At 61.6% G+C, this 19,160-nt stretch overlaps 3 protein-coding genes across 6 annotated transcripts in view; all 3 read right to left on the reverse strand.

Annotated features, from left to right (window-relative positions):
- Positions 1-734, reverse strand: part of BAIAP2 (BAR/IMD domain containing adaptor protein 2) — a gene marked incomplete at both ends in the record, with an annotated part of 39,004 nt that extends 38,270 nt beyond the window's left edge. For 3 of the 4 annotated variants that reach the window (XM_080356536.1, XM_080356537.1, XM_080356535.1), the window contains one exon: positions 663-710. In XM_080356536.1, coding sequence (XP_080212662.1) covers positions 663-710 — 48 coding nt within the window. Of the gene's footprint in view, positions 1-662 lie in introns of all 4 variants that reach the window. The other variant, XM_080356534.1, reaches the window with a different exon arrangement.
- A 10,714-nt stretch (positions 735-11,448) lies between these two features.
- On the reverse strand, positions 11,449-15,778 carry CHMP6 (charged multivesicular body protein 6). The gene is made up of 8 exons (XM_080356385.1): positions 15,680-15,778; positions 15,224-15,333; positions 14,613-14,700; positions 14,350-14,436; positions 14,175-14,240; positions 13,836-13,916; positions 13,113-13,167; positions 11,449-11,754 (listed from the first exon to the last, which is right to left on the reverse strand). The coding sequence occupies exons 1-8, from the start codon at positions 15,740-15,742 to the stop codon at positions 11,702-11,704; spliced, it is 603 nt and encodes a 200-aa protein (XP_080212511.1). The 5' UTR covers positions 15,743-15,778; the 3' UTR covers positions 11,449-11,701.
- A 1,097-nt stretch (positions 15,779-16,875) lies between these two features.
- RPTOR (regulatory associated protein of MTOR complex 1) overlaps positions 16,876-19,160 on the reverse strand; it is an 86,263-nt gene continuing 83,978 nt past the window's right edge. The window contains exon 35 of the mRNA XM_080356491.1: positions 16,876-18,843. Coding sequence (XP_080212617.1) covers positions 18,775-18,843 — 69 coding nt within the window. The 3' untranslated portion in view covers positions 16,876-18,774. The remainder of the gene's footprint in view (positions 18,844-19,160) is intronic.

Here is a 19,160-nt window from a genome sequence, read left to right on the forward strand (position 1 = left end):
TTCCAGTTTAACAAATGACATCCTGCATTACACGTTAAGCTAGAAAGGTTTTATTAGACTTGGTCACAGAACCCAGCAGAGCAGAAACCACTTCCCTCACCAGGAAAATTAAAGCACATAAATTATTTTATCTTTCTCATGATACCAGGAGCAAAGTAGAAAGAAATAAAAAACCAGAGTCACAAACTCGGGCTATAATCAAGACGCAGAAAAGGCTCCGATCGCTTTTTAATTGGTGCAGGAAAGCGAGGAACCGCCGCAAACCTGCCCAGGACCGAGGTGATCTGGGGACAGCGCTGCCCGCCCGCGGGAGAAGCCAAATTCCCACGCAGGCTCCCGGCCCCGCGGGCTCCCCCACGGTGCGGTGGGGGCTGGGAGGGTCCGGGGAGATTGGAGGGAGGGGGGCTGGGAAGGACGGGGGGGTCCGGGGCTGCTCCCGCTGGCGCCCCGGCCGCTCCGCACCGGCAGCCCGAGCGCACCCCGGGAGGGAGTGGGGGCGGCTCCCGGCGGCGCCTCCTCCCGCCCGCGCTGCCCCCGCGCCCGGCGGAGGATGGGAAGGGTGGGAGGGCTTGGGGATAGGGGGGGGGCGGAATTAAAGGGCAAAAGCCCCACCAAAGCGCAGCAGAGCCCCGGGGCGGGCGGGCACCTGTTGCGGGGCTCACCTTGTAGACATTCTCGGTGAGGCGATGCACCTCCTCGGAGCGGGACATGCTGGGCGGGCCGGGCAGCACCATGGGCGGGCGGCGGGGCTGCGCGGAGCGCTGCGGGGACGCGGAGCCGGGCGGCGGGCGCGGAGAACAGCGCGGAGCGGCGGCCGCGCCGCCTTTTATCAGTTCCCGCCGCCGCCCCCGCCCCGTTCCGTCCCGTTCCGCCCCGCGGGGAGGAGCCGCCCGGCCCGGCTGTGCGGGCGGGACGCGCTGCGCTCCGCGCCCCGGCTGCGGCGGCGGCGCTGGGGGAGCCCCGGAGCGGGCCCGGGGGGCACGGCGGGAGGGTCGTGGAATCACGGAGTCGTTCCGGGTGGAAGACACCCTGAAGATCGAGTGCAACTGTAACCCAACTCTGGCACTGAACCATGTCCCTAAGAACCTCGTCTGTACGCCTCTGAAACACCTCCAGGGATGGTGACTCCGGCCCTTTCCCGGGCCGCCTGTTCCACTGCTTCACAACCCTCTCCATTAAGAATTTTTCCTTAAAAAAATACACCATGCTGTGCCCCCTCCCATAACCCACTTCCCATAACCTGCTGTGCCCTATCCCATACCCCCTGTGTACCCCATTCCTCATCCTGTACCCTGGCTATGCCCCGTAAACTCATCCTACTCCATACCATACCCCTGCTGTACTCCATCCTATAGCTCCAGCATTACCCCACATCCCAGTGACGTGTCCCACCGCAGCCCTGCCGTACACCACACCCCGTCCCAGCCCGGTGCTGTGCCCCGTTCCCCGGTTGCGCAGTGTGAGGTGGACGGGTGAGGAGGAAGAAGAGCAGCCAGTGGTTTGCAAGGTGTTGGTTTTATATGGGGAAAGATGGTGAACGTCATCCAGGCAGGCCAGGGGAGCAAGGTAGGATGAGCGGTCACCACAGTGTACGGCGGGGCCGATGCGGCACAGCCCGCAGTGCAAGGAAACCTCAGCCTGGAGCCGTGCTCGGCTGGGGGGTCTGGTCCTCGCAGAAGGACAGGCAGACCAAGCCCCCTCCCACGCTGTCCCACGCTGTCCCACACTGTCCCACGCTGTCCCACGCTGTCCCACTGTCTTGCCAGCTGGGAGAGCTGCGTTCATACCCTATCACCCCACAGTTCCCCCGGGAACCCCTTCCCAGCTGCCAGTGCCTGTGAGACAGCAAAGCTGTCCCTCGTCCCTCCCGTCCCTCCAGGCACAAACTACCACCGGCTGCCTTGTCCCAACCCGCTGGCCAAGCCTCCCCCTTCCTCTTCTCTGCCACAAGAAGCGGTGAAACGGTTAAGCAGCTGAGTGTGTGTTTTTCTCCCTCATCTCCTCCATCAGTTCTGAGAACAAGGAACCCAAGCAGCCGAGGTCGATATCTTGGCCTCAAACCTCCTGTTTCTGTTCCCTGCGCTGCCTCTCACTCTCCATCCCAGCCCCAGACAGGAACAGGGACAGCACTCACTCCGGCCACATTTGGGTCCCACTTTGGCTTCTACCCCCTCAGAGGTTTCACACTCCAAAAGACAGGAAGGAATTTATGACCCCCTGAGAAGGGTTTTTCTCATTTTGCTGGAACGGATGGTTGACCCTTTCCCACTGGGGCTGAGGAAGAAGCAGCGGTGGGACAGAACCCCAGGGTCCCGGGGCACAGGCTCCCAAGGCAGCCATTCCCAGGAGGGATGCTCGGCTGCCTGCGTCCACGCAGGGACCTCCCGGTGCCCCTTCCCCGTTGCCTCCCGAGCGGCCGGACCAGGCGGCTCTGGCGCGGTGCTGCTCCCTCGGCCGGACCCGGCACCTCGCTGGCTTCCCAGTGTCGGCGAAGAATTTCAGCTCAAGCACCCGGGAGAAGAGTTGCCTCTATCTGCATCTCCATCACCTTATTTTTAGTTACGTTATGTAAGTTCTTCGCTACGTCATGGTTGTGGGGGGTTCTTGCATCTAATTCCAGTGTGACAGCCCAGCAATTCAAACAAGCTGTTCCTCTGGTGAAGAAGATAAAAGGATTTGTAATTTCTTATAATAAAAGAGGCCTTTTGGGACAGCCCTCCGAGAATCTCTTGTATCTAGCCGCTCCACTTTCTTCCCAGCCTCTACTTCTCCCTATCCCCAGAAACTCTGAGTACTGGAAACCTTTCTCCCTCATATCCCCCGCTCCCAAAGTGAGTCTTCAGCTGGAAGCAGCCAGTAATTTCTGATCATCACATTAAGAGGCAGCTCCATCAAATGATCATTGCCGCTGGCTTTCCCCATGTCATGAACTCCTGATCAGCAACGGCTGCCCAGGGCTGGTCCGTCCTTCCCGTGCTGCCCATCCTGCCCATGCTGCCTGTGCTGCCCATCCTGCCTGTGCTGCCCATGCTGCCTGTGCTGCCCATGCTGCCTGTGCTGCTGGTGCTGCCCATCCTGCCCATGCTGCCCATCCTGCCCATGCTGCCTGTGCTGCCTGTGCTGCCCATCCTGCCCGTGCTGCCGGTGCTGCTCGTGCTGCCCGTGCCCACAGGGCTGTGCCGGAGCCCACGGCAACGCTGCGGCCCGGCAGCCGCCCAAAACACCCTGGGACTTCATGGCAGGAAAAACCTGCCTTTGCCTCATGCCATAACGTTCGCTCTGATTGCGTTTTGTTGGTTTTTTTGGTTGTTGCTAGCTGTCTTTTTGTCAGGGTGATTCACCCCCCGGGGCCGGTGGCAGCTGGAGCGTGCCCAGGGTAACCATGGTGGCAGAGTCCCTCGCCAGTTACCTACATCCCCGCGGCACCTCCCGGCGCCTCTCACACGCTCTTTCAGCAGGCAGGACCTTCTGCCGCGGGGCCAGCGGGTGCAACACGGGAAACCCGCCACGCCAGACCCCTAACACTGGTGGGATCAACACGCAGCAGCCCAGCAGTGGCTCAGCGGTGGCCTTGCCAGCCCTGGAGCTGGCACCCATCCCCGTCTCCGGAGCAACTCCCCCTCTTTGCAAAATCAGGGTCTCTCCCCGGGGTGACAGTGCATTGGCACACGTGGCACTGGCCACCTCCAGCCCCGGGTGGAGCGAAGTTGCTGTGGCAACATCGATTTATGTAATCCACCCCGCTCGGCTGCAGGTGTGGGGAGGAAATTGTGCTATTTTCGAAGTTTCATTAGGTTCCTTCTTAATTACCAGCGTGGCGTCACGCCAGCTCTCCTGCCTGGGTCACGCGCCACGGCACAGGGACCGAGTGCCATGCGGGGCAGTGATGGCTGGGGGCAGTGGTGACACAGGGCAGCGGTGACACAGGGCAGCGGTGACATGGGGCAGCAGTGACATGGGGCAGCAATGGCCGAGGGCAGTGGGAACACGCTGGCATCCCCAGCCCTGGGCGCAGCTGTGCCCGGGCAGGGAGGCTGCAGGGAGGTGGCTGCAGGGCGGCATTGCTGCCCAGGGAGGGGCACGCGATGCTGCACCACATTGACGGGAGCTGCTGCATCACAGCGCGTCGGGAAAGCCTCCTGTGACACAGGAGAGAGATCAGAAATAAAGGTGGGACATCGTCCCTTGTGCCTTTGAAGGTGACGTGTCACCAGCTGACACGGAGAGGAGGAAACAGGTACAGCGGCCCTGCTCCCACCACCCCCAGCGCTTTGGCCACAGGTGGCTGAGCAGCCACCGGGAATGGGGCTGGGTGGCCACTGCTGGATCCTCGGCACCTGATGAGAAGGCGGGTGGTGTCTGGGCACAGTGAGGAGCAGCGTGGCTCTGTGGGCAGCTGGACCTGGAAGAAGCAGCCGCCTCCACGTGCAGCTCACCTGCTTGTCCAGCCTGGTCCCCAGCGGGGATGGGGACGGGGACAGAGCTGCCCCTTCGCGCACGGGCGCAGCTCGGGCTGGCGGCACCAGTGTCCTGCGCTGCCTTTTCCTCCTTTTCGATACGCACCGAGAGGACCGAGCCAACCGCCCTTCGGTGACCCCGCGAGCAGCCCGGCTCGGGGCATGCACAGACCTGCAAGTGACAACCTGTTAATGACCTTACCAGGAAATTTCCGTCATTTTAGTCTCAGGCAGATGGCTTCCCCATCAGAGCTGTACCGCACCGCGGTGCAGCCGGCTGTGAGCCCTCTCCGTGCTGCCCCAGGAGTCATTTATTTCTAACACTATTTAAATGTGGTTTTTTTCAGACATCTGGGCGGTCACTGCGGAACCAGCCCAATGGGTTTGAGCCAAACCAACCTGGCCACAAGCACAGGAGGAGCTTTTCCACGTCCACCTTGCTCGGCCCGGCCTCCTGCCTCCCTGGCTTGCTGCTGAGCAGGTGGGGGCCCCTCAGTGCCAGACTGTCCCCCACTTCATTGTGAGCACCTCCACAGGAGCCGGAACAGCAAACCTAACACCCATAGCCGTGTCCCGGAGCCACCCGCCCAAACACGGCTCCACTTTTCCCTCTGCAGCGCGGCCGTTGCTCACCGGGATGCCGGCAAGAGCGGCTGCGGTGCCTCGAAAGTACCTGTTGTCCTTCATACTGGTGAGCACTGGTCCCTGCGCTGCCGGGGGCTCCATGGCCCTTGAGTGCGCAGTGTCGAGTGTGCAACATCAAGTGCTCAGTGTCGAGTGTGCAGTGTCGAGTGTGCAACATCGAGTGCTCAGTGTCGAGTGTGCAGCGTCGAGTGTGCAATGTCGAGTGTGCAGCCTCAAACGTGCCCCTCACAGCGCACTGCTCCCTGTGCCACCTCGAGGCACACGGGGGTTGACACCTTCTGTTTCATAGGGTCAGGACTCAAAAGTTGTCACAAAACTGGAGATTCCCCGTCTGCACCAGCAGCTCTCAGGCGGTTAAATCCCCTCGAGCACAAACAGCAAATCAAGTAAAGCCATTTATTGTGGATTAGCAAAGGATGAACAATTCAGGCTCTTATTTCACTGGGCAGGAGCTGGAGCCCTGAAATCCAGCGCAGAGCGTGCACGGCGGTGACTGCGATTTCCAGCTTTGCCAAGCGGGACTGACTGTGGTTCACAAAGCGGGTCAGGATTATTTCACAACGGGGGAAACTGAGGCACAGTGGAGAGGAGGAACTGGCCCGTTATCCCAAGCGGTTTGTTTCTAGTCCTGGTGGAAGCAGCAGCTGAACAAGACGCCCCGCAGTGGCAGTTGCTGTTTCCAGGTGTTTGTACACCGGTTTTGCTTTGTTGGCTGGTGTCTGGGCTGCTCCGCTGCCCGGGTCAAAGCCGGAGCCGTGGTGGGTGGCTAAAGTAAAGCTGGCAAAGCGCCGGCGTGCCCAGAGCACAGCCCTGGTGTCTCCCGGCTGGGGGACAGGGACCTGCTGGCATGTCCCCTGCACACCCTGCGCCTTCCCGGCTCTGGTGGCTGCGCGGACCCGGCACCGCAGAGCTCCGGGATGACGGAGGAACCAGGAGTGGGTGGGAGAGCAAAGTGCCGGGGATGCGGAGCAGTGATGGGGCCTGGAGGATGGGGAGGGATGGGGGAGGCAGTAGGTGCCCCTCACCCCCCGTTGGCCCCAGCTCCTGCTTTCACGAGTGAGTAACACTGAGCTCCTGCTCGCCCCGGAGGTCTCTGAGGATACTGCTGAATAACAGGAATAGTTTATGTGATTTGCATAATTGGCATGATGGGATTTTTGCATCACGTTGCTGAACTCGGGGAAGCGAACGGGGCAGCACCGCCAGCCGATGCCGCGCAGGGGGCACCGGGTGCTTTGGGTGCTGCCTCCGCACCCCCAGCCCCCCAGAGCACGTTTGCCTGTTCCAGCTGTCACGGCTCGGTCGGGCTGTCACCGTTCCAACCAGCCCCTGGGCTGCAGCACAAACGCTGGTTCTGGGGGTTGAAGCCCATGACACTGAATTCCGAATTCCCCCCACTCCCCCCCATCCCGAGGCCGCTCAGCCCCCCCGGCACCTCCAGCCCCACTGCATGGAGGTTCGCGCGGGAGCATCGGCGGCTCCTCCTCGTGCAGAGGCGCCGGCTCCGCTCGTTTTCTTCTGTTGCTAATTAGCCGTGCGCTGTGGGGCCGGGACCCGCTCCAGCCCCGGGCGCAGCCCGGCTGCCAGGCGGGTGACAGCCAAGGGCTGGGACCGGCCGTCCCCGCGGCCCCGTGGGGACACCCAGCACGTGTCCCCGGCTTCTCCTGCGGCTGGAGGAGCCACGTTCCGCTGCGGGGCCGGGACACCAGCCCGCGTCTGGGGAAATGGCAAAGCGGGCGACCCGGGGGCAGCCGCCGTTTCCTAGCGCTCCTCACACCCTCTGGCAGCCGCTCTGCCCCCCCAGAAGGTGACGTTCTGGTGGCAGAGCCGTCACTCCTGAAGCATTTCAGCCACCGCCAAGCACCGCCGTCCACCGCCAGCTCCCGGCGGGCACCCAGAGCCACCAAAGGTCACATTCCCCGGCCCGGCCGCGCAGCTCTCTAACAAACCGGCTTTGTTCCCACCACTGCTCTAATTAGGAAATTGTGCTGATTTTTTTCCCCCCACAGTTGAACTATCAAAACTCGGGCTTGTTCTCTGCCAAAGCCTCGTCCATCTCTCTGCTGGTGACTCAGCGTGACACCGGGACACTCCGAACGCGCGCAGGGAACAGGAAGGAGCCGGTGGCTGGTGCCGGTGGTGCTGGGGGTGCAGTCGGGGGTTGCTGTTGCGAGGCTTTGAGTGCAAAACAAACCAGCCCCGGTGCCACCCTGGCATGGGCAGCCCCTGCCCCTCGGGGGGCCGGGCAGGGCGAGCTGGGGGGCAGAGCGACCAAGAGGAGGAGAGGGACAATGGTGGGACTCGCCACAATCCTCTCCGGAGCAGCACCTGGGCCAGGCTGGTGTTTGCCGAGGAGGGTGGGGGACAGAGGACCCACCAGGGTGTTCCCACCAAGAGGTGCTGCCGGGGGCACAGAGCGGCGCTGCAGGGGCAGCTCTGCCCCAGGGCTGCAGACCCCGTGTCCCCGTGTCCCCGTGTCCCTGGTGCGATGCTCCAGCCGTGACTGAGCTCGCCAGTGCCGAAAAGCAACTGGCCCCAGCTCGTTCGAGCTGCAGCGGGACCAGCACCAAACCCACCGGTTTGCTGGAGTTGGGGGTGTTTGGCTTATGGTTGGACTCGGTGATCTTAAAGGTCTTTTCCAACCTCAACAATCCCATCAGAAGGCCGGCGAGTCAGCTGCCTCCAGGCTTTTCCTTTCTTTTCCATGGGTGTTTTGGGAAACATTTGAGGCCGCGGGGGGTGCAGCCTCATCGGGGGTGCAGCCCCATCGGGGGCGCAGCCACGCCAGGGGCGCAGCCGTGTCCCGCAGGCAGCCCCTCTGCCCCCCCAGGCAGCGCTGCCATCCAGCTGTGTTGGCATAGAAACTGCCGCGGCTCTGCCACGGTCGCTGCGTTACACAATTCGATTAAACCCCGAGCGAAAGGGCCGCTGCCGGTTAACAAGGAGGGGGGAGAAGCTCCCAGGATTCGGGGCCTTTGCCCCAGAACAACTTCCAGCAACTCCCAGCGCATTGTGGGGGTGGGCGAAGGAGAAACAAAGCCCCAGCGAGCGAAGGGCGCTGATGCTCGGCTGCTCCGCTGCCTCCCGGACAACATTGAATAAGAGTCTATTTAAAGGCGACGCTGCTTGCGTAACGCAGCAGCAATTCCCGCTCCCCGGTGCTGGTCCCGGGGCTGCTGGCAGGAGGAGGGTCTGTGGGGGACAGGGACGGTCTCTGCGGGGCGGCGGGGGCAGGCGGTGCCGTGTCCCTGCAGAGCTGCTCCGTCCCCCGCCGGGCAGCGATCCGGCATTGCCACACCAGTCACGTTAAATGCCACGGCGGCTGGATCCGGCTGCGAAAATACCAGCGGGAGGAGTGACAAATCACCTGCTCCTGCGAACGTGAAGGGACTGAGATTCGCTGTTACCGTCACACGTGCCGTGTCTGCGACGGGCGCTTTGCCGCGGTGTCTGTCCAGTGGCCGGAGCCCCCCCGGTGCAGAGCGGGGGCCGTGCCAGGGCTGGGGGCGCCCAGAGGCTCTGGCACTGCGTGGGGGTGGCAGAGGAACAGCATGAGGTTGCTCATATTCTCCAGGGTTTAATTAGCAACAAGAAATGTTGCCTCAACGACTTTCTTCAAGGGAGGACACTCCTCTATTTAACTAAACATCTGGCCAAGTAAAACACAGCTGGAAGAGCTCTGCTCCGCGCACGCTGCGGGGTGCCAGCTCCCACCCGCTGGGCGGCTACGAGGGAGTGTTAATTAAACACGGTTGAACACGGTGCAGCTGCTGTCCCAGGGACACGGGAACCCCGCGATGGGGCGGCTGAAACCCGCGGGCATCCCCCTGCTCCATCGGCACAGGAGGCCCAGAGCCAAAGTACCGGGGATGGCTCAGCCACCCCTGCTTTGTCCTGCACCAAGACCCGTCTGAGCCGGGCGGTGCTCACACACGGGGCTCTGTCGGCTGCTTGGGCACCCCAGCACGATGGGAGCAGAGACTCTCTCAGCTACCCCCAGCCCCCTGCACGGGCCGCCGCGCTGTGCCAGGCTCCGCTTCGGGGGTTACAGACAAACCTTCCCCGGCCGTGCAGGCAAACAGGATTGGGTTTTACTGCACACACAGCTCTGAAGTTTCCTGCCTACAGGTCTCCCAGGAGCGGGGGGTGAGAAGGGGAGGGAGGAGGAAAGCAGCTCCTGTTCATCCATCCGAAACACCTACTGTGAAAACACGGGGCTGGAAGAGGAATTGGTGGAACCCTTGGAAGTGGTTCATTGTTCCAGCGCACAGTGAGGTCAGACAGCGCGCCGGGGTCTTCCTCTCAAGGAGACGCAGCACAATCTGTTTGGTGCAGGAGAGGAAGCTGCTGGCAATCTGCTCCGAACTTTCCTGTGGGTTGAGTAAACGGCCTCTTTGCTGCGTGAACAAACGCAGGGAGCCGCGTTAACCCCTGCGGCACCAACACCCCCGCGCCCGCTGCCGCCCCCGGGAAGCACCGAGAGCCAGGGCGCTGGGCCCCCGCCGGCCCGGGGCTTCGCTCGGGTCCCTCCGGCTGTCTGGGCACAAGGAGGGAACCCGGAGCGCAGGGACCGGGCGCTGCGTCCTCGCCCCTCGAGCGGGGTTTGCGCAAAGCGCTCCCAGGAAAGGTCCCGGTGAGGCCTCCCCGGGAGAGCCCGGCGCTCGCTCCCGCGAGTCTCGTGCTGGAGAACACGAGAGCGAGTCGGCAGGGCCGGAGCCCGCGGGAGCAGCGCGGCGCACGGCGCGGGCAGCGGAGCGGCCGAGGCTCTCTCTGGTGGAACGCGGGCGCGTTGCAGCACAGCGGGACGGGAGCCCAGCGGAGCAGAACCTCGTCTGCAGAACCAGCGTCCCGGGCTGCGCAACGGGGCCGGCCGGGGCCCGCGGCTGGGAACGCCCGGCGAGGGTTCGGCTGCTCCAAACGCTGCCAAAGTCACCCGTGCATTCAGCATCGGCACAAGGGCACCTTACACCCACACCACCCCCTCCAGAGAAAGTTACGTGTCTGCTAAAGTTGCACTGGTTGGTAAACACGGGTCCAACTCTTGTGGGACCTGAAACATTAACGAAGGGAGAGCGCAGTGGAAGCAGCGCAGCGGCGGAGCAGCCCCTGGCTCGGTCACAGCCCCCGCAGGAGGACCAGGACACCCGGTCGGGCTTTGGAGCATCGCAAAGGGACACGGCACGGAAAGCCCGACTTAAACCCAGAGCTGCTGCTGACCCACCGTCACCGGCCAGCAGCAGAGGCCCTGGGGTTACTGCTACTGTCCAGCACCAGATCACACAACCCCACGGGCCTAAAGCCACCAAAGGCCTCCAAGGACCCCCCAGGTCCTCCTGCTGTCACAGAAACAGGGCTCAAGGGTTGCAGCTTCAAGAACGTAATAAATCAAGATCTGCAGTGTCCTGAAGAGCATCTGCAAGCTGGCAAGTGAGCTTGCTTCCAAGAACAGTGAAATCTGGCCACCACCTGGCCGGCCAGGCAGCTTTCCAAAGAACTCAGCACCCGCGCCGGCCTGCGCGGCACAGGAACCGGCCCCCCCGCCCGCTGCAGGGCGAGCAGAGGCTTGTGAGCGTGGATTTGAGAGGCTTCACACCTCTCATCTGGTACAGAACCAGGCCCAGCATGACCTTCCCTGTCTGCAGCCCCCGAGGAGACACCCGGTGGGAAGCAGAACCCACCACAGCCCATCCGAGCGCTGGGGATGGCGCAGAGCCGGCACGGGACGGCTCAGAACGCACGCGGGAGGCTCCCTGCCGTAATTCCAGAGGCTCATCGCATCTCTGTCGCCCCAGGTCTCCCCAGCGTTACCAGGGGCGAGCGGGCAGAGCAGGATCTGAACGGGACTCGCTCCCGACCGCCCCGACTCACGCCCCGCGAGTCCCGCTCTGCACCGCGCGCAGGGGTCGGGCTCCTCCCAGTCCACAGACGCAGAGCCCAGCGTCGCCCGGAGCTGCGCTCAGACGCAGCAAACAGTGTGAGCTGGATCTGCACACGCTGACAGAACCGTTTCCATCCCGCGGCACCAGGAGTCGCTGCCCGCGGCAGCTCGGGCCGCCCGCACTGCGCTCTTCGCACCCTTGGACACGGCCCGTCCAACTCACACCGGGACAAGAGACACCGGCAGCTCTTCCACAACCACAACAAGCAGAGGACAAGCAAAGGGACCAAGCATAGGCACCGGGGTGACCTGCAGGGCTCCCGGGGGCAGCGGCACATTCCTGCCCAGCCCAAAGCCTGGGACAGTCGTTTCACGCGACGGATCCGAGGACGAGACACCTGGGGATTCAGTCAGAGCAAAGGCAGATTCACCACCGAAATCAAACCTGAAGAAAGCATTTGCTTTGGAAGTCTGAGAGCTGTTGTTTAATCCCGAGACAGCGCTGCTGAGTGAGTTTAGAATTTAAGTTACAAAAAAGAAAGCACTAGAAAATAATCTTGATACAAGAGCAATAATCAGCTGAGGTTCCCCGCGCCGCGCAGGGACCGGCTCCGGTCGCCCAGCACAGCTGGGGCGCTGCCGAGGCGCCGCTGCTCCCGGCACACGCCGGCACGGCGAACGGTCCTGCTGAGCGCCGCGGGGGAGGCCCCAGCAGCGGGAGTTAAGATGCTGCCACCAGCTCTGGCTTCGGCCTGTTCTTGACGGGGGACACTTCTGTGGAAGAAAAAGAAACGTGTTACAGGAACAGAGAACGCAGATCATCCCCAGGCATCTCCTGTGGAAGAACTGGGACTCATAATCCACTTCTCTGCAGAGGAACAAATGCGTGCACCACACCTGGGAAGTTACTAAACCAATGAAAGTTCATTACAAATAATTTCACATAGGCAGCGTGTCCCTCTTTTTCACAGCGCTTGAAGAATTACCCCGGTTTCAGAAGGCACCCGACGCAGCTTTAGCTGCCGCCACCCAGGGACAGCGGCCTGGGCAGAGCAGCTTCTCCCTCAGCGCTCGGCCCTGACACGGCTCCAGCCGAGGCTCCGGAGCCGAAGCTCCGCCGCACGGGGTAGCTCCCAGCTCGTCTGGCCGCCCGGGCACGAGGCTGACACCCGATCCCAGCTCACGGGTAAACAAGTGCTCAGCTGAAAACAGCCCCCACAGCCCAGATTTCTGCTGGGCAGATTCCGCGCAGAGGGAGCTGCTCTTACAGCTCCTGCTCTGCACAAGCAGCCCGGTCCAGCCCCAGCGTTCCGCTCCCCGCAGACAGACCCTGCCCGCTGTGTGCTCCGGCACCCGCCCGGGCCCGGCTCCACCTTGCGCTCCGTCTGTGAGGGCAGGTTCCACTGCAGCTCTGCAGCACAGACAGCAGGGGGTCACTGCTCCCCAGGCCATGCCCAGCTGCACAAGCCCCGCAGCTCAGGCTGTGGGTTGCCCAGGAGCAAACCCGCACGTGGCACCGGTTGTGCGCAGCTCCCACTCCGACAGCCCTGGGACGTGGAACCCAGCGATCCTCCTCCAGCTGGTTCAGAGCTACTGTTGTTACTTGACGCGAGGTCACAAGAGGTACAAGTTGTCACAGACCTCAGCTAAACCCAGTTTTGTGCAGCACTAACACTGACATCCGTGGTCCCAACGACTCGTGTTCCTGCGCAGCGCAGGTTGGGGTGACACGGAGGGACTGTTCAAGTGCCAGCAGCAAGTCCTGTCTGGGTGAAGCGCAGAGCCAAGGACCGAGCTCCTCGTGGAGCTTCACCGCGGGCCCTGCACGGGGGTCCCAGGGCAGTGGGGTCTCCCAGCGCGTTCAGAGTGTGACATGAACAGCAGACGTGCCACAAGGGGACTCCTCACCAGCAATGACCAGATGCTCTGAGCAGACCGGAGCCGCGGCTCACGGTGTGGTGAAGGGTCAGGTTTGCCAGAGCCAAGTGGGGAAAGGTCCCACAGCCCAGATCAGCGGGGCTGCAAACCAGAACGTTTCTGGTCCTTCACATTTGCTGGGACGACACAACAGGCTGTTGTGGAACTGAGAAGTAAGAGAAGCCAAAGCTGCAGAGCGCACAGAGCAAATGTACCTGGGGTCTTCTCCGGGAGAGGCTCTGAAGGAACTTCTGGAAGCTCCATCTGTTCCTGCAAGAACATTGAGGACAACACATGACACACATCCCCGCGCCAGGGGGGTCACCGAGCCCTGCACCAGCGCGTTGTGCACAGACTATCTGGGAACAGAGCAGCAATTCACGAGGGTTACGGGCTTCAGCACTGCCCAGCAAGAGAGCGCGGGCTTGTGCGAGGACCCGGTGAGACGCACAGGACCCTGCGTTAGCTACGAGTCTCCTCACATCGGCGCTGGTGGCAGATCCTCCACCTCAGTCCGCTCTGGCTGCTCATTTCCCACAGCAGAGCCCACCCAGGGCTCAGAACAGCACAGGGACCACAGAGATGGGGGGACAGTGACCGACAGCGACTTGTGTCACCTGAGCACGGCCCAGGACCTTCCGGATCTTCATCCGATGACGTGGAACAGACACCCGGTAAGGACAGAGAGCAGCTGAGTGCAGCAGACAGCAAATAAAGTACAACCCCTAGCAGCATCCCATTCCAAATGACCCTGGTGCGGAGCAATTAGCTTCATCTTTGGTGACACAATAATTGGGCACCAATAGGTATAACTGAGCTCTCTGGCAGAATATGAGAAGCTCTTGAGAGTGAACGAAAAGATTCTTTCTCCCCTATTACAAGCAGCTTCCTCAAATTGTGGATAAAAAGTAATTACAAGAAAATCACGCTAGTCCTACCTGAGTAATAGTGTTTAATTCTTCTAGAATGGCATCTTCATCCTCCTCTGTCAGGCTGCCGGCCAGTAACTCATCTATTTGCTGGAAAGCGAGGAAAGACATTTTCCAGTGACTAACAGCGCAGCAGAAGCAGCTCCGTGACGCGTACGCAGCACATGCGCAGGGGCGAGCACCGCGGGACCGGGTGGAGGGGACTCGGAACCGCAGCAAAGCTGCCTTTTCTGCGGGAAACTGGGATTTAACTCCCGATCTGCCTCTGAGATGGGTCTGGGAACCGCGCACACACCAGCGCGTACGACGGGCGGTGTCTCTCACAACTGCTCGCGCACACGTACGTACCCTCTGGTACTCCACAGCATCTTGGGTCTCGCCTATTATTCTTTCTACTTCTTCTATTGACATAACCTGAAGAAAAGAGCCAAAAATCCACCCATGAGCGAGGCCTGCGCGGGGGCTGCTGCCACCAGCCGGGGCTCCACGCCGGCCCAGGCTCGGCTGCCCCGGCCACACGCACCTGGTGCATTTTGTTCAGACACTCGTTGCCTATTTTCAGCCCCTCGATGACTTTCATCTCAATCTGGGTGAATTCAATATCCTGGACCTGAAACAGAAAGGAGAACGGGAAACACCATGGGCTGCGATATTCCCATCGTGTGCCGGATACGGACTGTCCAGAACCCCAGAGAAGCTGCGCGGGGACATTGGGAGGTTCCGGTCACCAGTGGGAACCCCCGAACCAGACCCGCCCCAAGCGCATAGCAGCCGCTTCTCACTCACCATCCGCTCCAAGTTGCTGATTTGGTTTTCCGTTTTATCCAGAAGCTGTTCTTGGTAACGCTTCTTCTTCAGCAGGAGCATGGCTTTTCTGCAGAAAACAGGAGGAGCGAAACTCAGCACAGGGAAAGCAAAAAAAGCCTAAAATAAATCACATCAAAGGCGTATTTGTTTGGTGCTTTTTCAAAAAGATAAAAAAACCCACGTGCGAACTAAGTGACATCTCTGAACTGCTGCTGCGGAGAATAAGGATGAATGAATGAGTCATACGTTCACCATCCTGTACCTGAAGACGCAGGTACATCCGTGTGGGCTGGGAGTCTGCTGGGCCAGCTGTGCGCGGCGGTGCCAAAGCCCAACCACCACAGGCTGATGGTACCCGCACAAAACGAGGTCCCGGCACCGCGGGTGCCACCGACACAACGTGGGGCACAAACGACCGCTTTTCAAGGCCCTGATTTAACACCGGCCTCGAACGGCTCTCCGGGCTTCAGGCATAAAACTTGAAACGAGAATCCGTGACCATGTCCCAGCGCATCGAGCCCGGGCCGTGACGCCCCTGCCCGCGCCAGGACCAGGACCAGGACCAGGCCCAGCACCCCGCCCGCGCTCACTCTTTCTTGCCGTCCCGCAGCAGCTCCCGGGCCAGCGCTCGCTCCCGCTCCAGGTTCAGGCTGATCCGCTTCTGGTACTGCCGGAGCTTGTCCCGCTGCTGCTTCAGTTGCTGGTGGAGAGACGGACGGACGGACAGAGGGACGGACGGACGGACGGACAGAGAGACGGACGGACGGACGGACAGAGAGACGGACGGACGGACGGGCAGCTGTCACCAGCCGGGCCCGGGCAGCGCCGGGCCGTTCCCGCTCCCAGCCCCGCGCTCCCCCCGTGTCACCGGCGGCACCAACGCCGGGGCCGCACCCGCCGCTGCAGACACACGATCGCCTCGGCCCCTCCCCCTCCCCGGCGCCGGGGCGGGCGGGGACAGCGGCCCCGGGGAAACGCGCCGGCGCTGGCCGAGCCGGGCCCGGCCTCCCCCGCGGCCCGTCCCGGGGCTCCCCCGCCGCGCTCACCAGCACCGCCTTGTCCTGCTCCGTGACGCGGCTCCGCCGCTTCCGCCCGAACAGGTTCCCCATGGCCCCGCCGCCGCCGCTGCTGCCCCGGGCGGCGCGGCCGCCACGCCCCGGCCACGCCCCCCGCGACGGCGGCCGCGCAGGGCCCGGCCCCGCAGAACGCGAAGGCGAGCGCGGTGCAGCGGCGAGCGGGAACCACTGGGGGGCGCTGTGGGACCGGGCGGAGAACGGGGGATATAGGGGATGGGGACTACAGGGGATGGGGGGATATAGGGTACGGGGGGATATAGGGGATGGGGGGATATAGGGGATGGGGACTATAGGAGATGGCGGGATATAGGGTACGGGGCGATATAGGGGATGGGGACTATAGGGGATGGGGACTATAGGGTACGGGGGGATATAGGGTACGGGGCGATATAGGGGATGGGGACTATAGGGGATGGGGACTATAGGGTACGGGGGGATATAGGGTACGGGGGGATATAGGGTACGGGGGGACATAGGGGATGGGGGTATATAGGGGATGGGGGGATATAGGGGATGGGGGGCCATAGGGGTGAGGATGGGGCGCTGTATGGGCTGGGGTGCTCCAGGGCCGTGAGTGGTGAAGCATGGAGACCGCAGTCCCCACCGGCCCCTGCAGGGACCCGTCCCCGTGTCCCCCAGGTCTCTGCTCAGCCCCAGTGACCACAGCTGTGCCAGCGTCCCCTGCTCAGGGGTCCCGGTGACACTGGCCGCTGCTCCATGGGAAAATGCCCCAAATCACAGGGCTCGTACCCCTGAGATGTGCTCCCTCCCCACATCTGCCCCAGGAAAGGAGCCTCACACCGGGAAGTGTTTCTGCATTTATTTTTTATTAACCATTTATTTGTTTGTAATTGTTTTACTCTCACATTACAATCCTGTGGACTTTTTAATATATTTTTTTAAATTTTATTTTTGTAAAATAAATAGAGATAAGTGAACTTTTAGGTAGGATGCTCTCCAGATCCTTGTTACACTCCATGATTGAATCTCTGCACCAGACCTGTGGAAATACAGCCCGCACGCGCTCACAGGAAAGCTCAACAGGTCGAGTTAGTTAAAAACCCCTTCCTGGCAGCAGCTGCCCCCGCACACCCACCCCCTGCGCCAGGTACTCCCTGTTCTTTAAACGAATACACTGATAGAAGATAAAAATCTATTGTCTGTGTTGTGTTTTTTTAAGCTGTGTATGTTAATCGGTTACATACAGATCCCAAACTCGGCTCCACGCGGCCGGGCGGAGGGGACACGAACCGCTGGCACCGGCACCCGCGCGGCCCGGGAGCAGTCGGGAAGAGGCACAGCTCTGTTACACCATCATTCGACTTTTGGCAGCTCAAAAGTGGATTTTTAGGTAGTTTTTCTTAAGTTTAAAGCCTTTGATTCATTGTCCAGTGAAGTGGCCCTCGGCAGGGGGACAGGGACGGTGCTCATGGTGAGGACACGGCGCCTGGCCCTGGCAGCTGCTCCACCGCCGCGGTCCCAGGTCGCTCACTGGCACTGCTGCGCGGACGAGCGGGTGGCACTTGGCACTGGGTGTCCTTGCAGCCTGGGACGGCCACCGGGCCACCTCCATACGCCCAGCGTGGCCCAGCAGCCTCAACACATGAGGAAACAGGATAACGCCGTGTCCGAGGCACAGTGCCGGGCCAGCCGCGCTCCGCAAGGTTTGCTGGGCGCCTGCAGACCCCCCAGCAGCGGCTGGGAGGAAAACCGGCGGCTCCCGGACTCAGCAGCTCAGGCTTTGTCGCCGCAGTGATTTTTGCAGAGTGTAAGTTCTGTTCTTAGCAGATAAACTGCAGCCACCACTTGAAGGAAATGTGTCCTGTGGCTTTGCCTGCCCCGTCCCCCCACTCACCCCCGGAGCCATCACGGATTGCCAGGGACAGAAACATTAATTATTTGGGGTGGAAGGTGGAGCAGGCTTCCCCCAAGGGCTGGGACAAAGCTGCTCTGCTCCAAGCAGGAGGACCTGCCACCTTCCTCTGTTCAGTGATTCTCTTGTGCTCAGACCATGTGTGGTTCCATGCCCAGCTGTGCAGGGACAGACGGACGAGCCACAGCCACGGCCATGCCGTGTGCAGCTGCACACGCAGCGCAGCGAGTGTGCAAATCCTGCCGACCGTCACCTTGCTGAGCGTCAGCCCACGGCAGCACCACAGCCTGTGCTCAGCGTCAGCCCATGGCAGCGCCGCAGCCTGTGCCGACCGCGAGCTCCCGCGCGTCTGTGAGCTCCCCACGGGCAGAGGGACGGTGACCACAGCAGCAACAGTGACTGAGACACCCCCGACCTCTTCACCGCGCGTGTGCTTGGGGGAACAGTGGTTACGTGGGTGACTTGCTCCAGGCGCTGGGATGTCAGAGATGTCCCTTCTCCCTCTTCTTCCTCCACATGCAGCCTTGCAGTCGGGTGGCATCCTGCCCTGCTCCCATCACCTCCTCAAGCCCTTTCCTCGGGATTCCTGCCTCTCTTGCCACTGCGCCGCCTCCTGCCCCGGTTCCGCTGGAGAGGACGCTGCGGGGGGACCAGGCTCACGCGGAGGAGACGCTTCCCTGCCAGGAGCACGGCCGCTGTGCGGCGGGACAGCTCGCAGGCACCGCCGCGGGCACAGGGCGGCAGCCGGAGGGTCCCGTGTCCGGCCGAGCGCTCGGAGCTGCAGGTGAGTCCTGACTCCAGTCCCACAGCCACCGATGCTCCAGCAAAACAAAGGAACAAAGACTAAACCAGAACACCCTTCTCAAGGGGATCGCCTCATCCAGTCCTTCCACGCTCAGGAGCCGTGTTTCTAACAGAGAAGCCAACCATTGGAAACAAAAATAAAACATTCCTTTTCTGTAGCTTTTAGAGGATATAGCTGGAATTAAAAATAAAAAAAAAGAAAAAAAGAAAAAAGGAGATTGTCTCTCTTCCCCTTGTCAACATCATCAGTAGCTGAGTCAGAAAAAAATGTTCAAGTTATGGTTTGCAGCAGCAGCCAACGCTAAACATTCAAGTCGATAATTTCACTATGTACACGTGGGTGAGACGCGGCCCTGCCACTGGGCTTGCTCCGGCGCCGCTCCGGCCGCTATCTGACCCGCTTCTCCACCGAGTACACCGAGATGTAGTAGTCATTGCTGCCCACGGCCAGGTGAGGCTGCGGAAAGAGCACACGGGGACAATCGCACACGTCAGGCGGCCGAGCGCGGGCGGAGGGAAACGTCCACGTCCCCAGCACAACGCCCAGATGCTCCCGAGCTCTTAAGTGCCCCTGCCAGCGCGGCTCTGACGACAGCTCTGCCAGCGCCGACGGCGTCCCGGCGAGTTATGTGCCCATTCCAGCCACAGGGATAAATTATGGCGACCGTTACTTGCCAACCGCTAACATAATTTTTCTAAATGGCTGCAAATCTGGTAGTTAGGAGCAGTTGCCTGGGCTGAAAACGAGCGTTTCCTCTGCTGAGAGGCCCAGGA

The sequence above is a fragment of the Nesoenas mayeri genome, assembly GCF_963082525.1.
Source record: "Nesoenas mayeri genome assembly, chromosome: 19".
In the NCBI taxonomy this organism is placed as follows: Eukaryota; Metazoa; Chordata; class Aves; order Columbiformes; family Columbidae; genus Nesoenas; species Nesoenas mayeri.

Excerpts from the sequence above, each read along its gene's own strand:
- CHMP6 (XM_080356385.1), bottom strand. The coding sequence starts at position 15,742 with ATGGGGAACCTGTTCGGGCGGAAGCGGCGGAGCCGCGTCACGGAGCAG. Across the intron at positions 14,701-15,223 it reads CTGCGGGACGGCAAGAAAGA|AAAAGCCATGCTCCTGCTGA; the intron begins GTGAGCGCGGGC and ends TGTTTTCTGCAG. Across the intron at positions 13,917-14,174 it reads ATGCTGTGGAGTACCAGAGG|CAAATAGATGAGTTACTGGC; the intron begins GTACGTACGTGT and ends CTCGCTTTCCAG.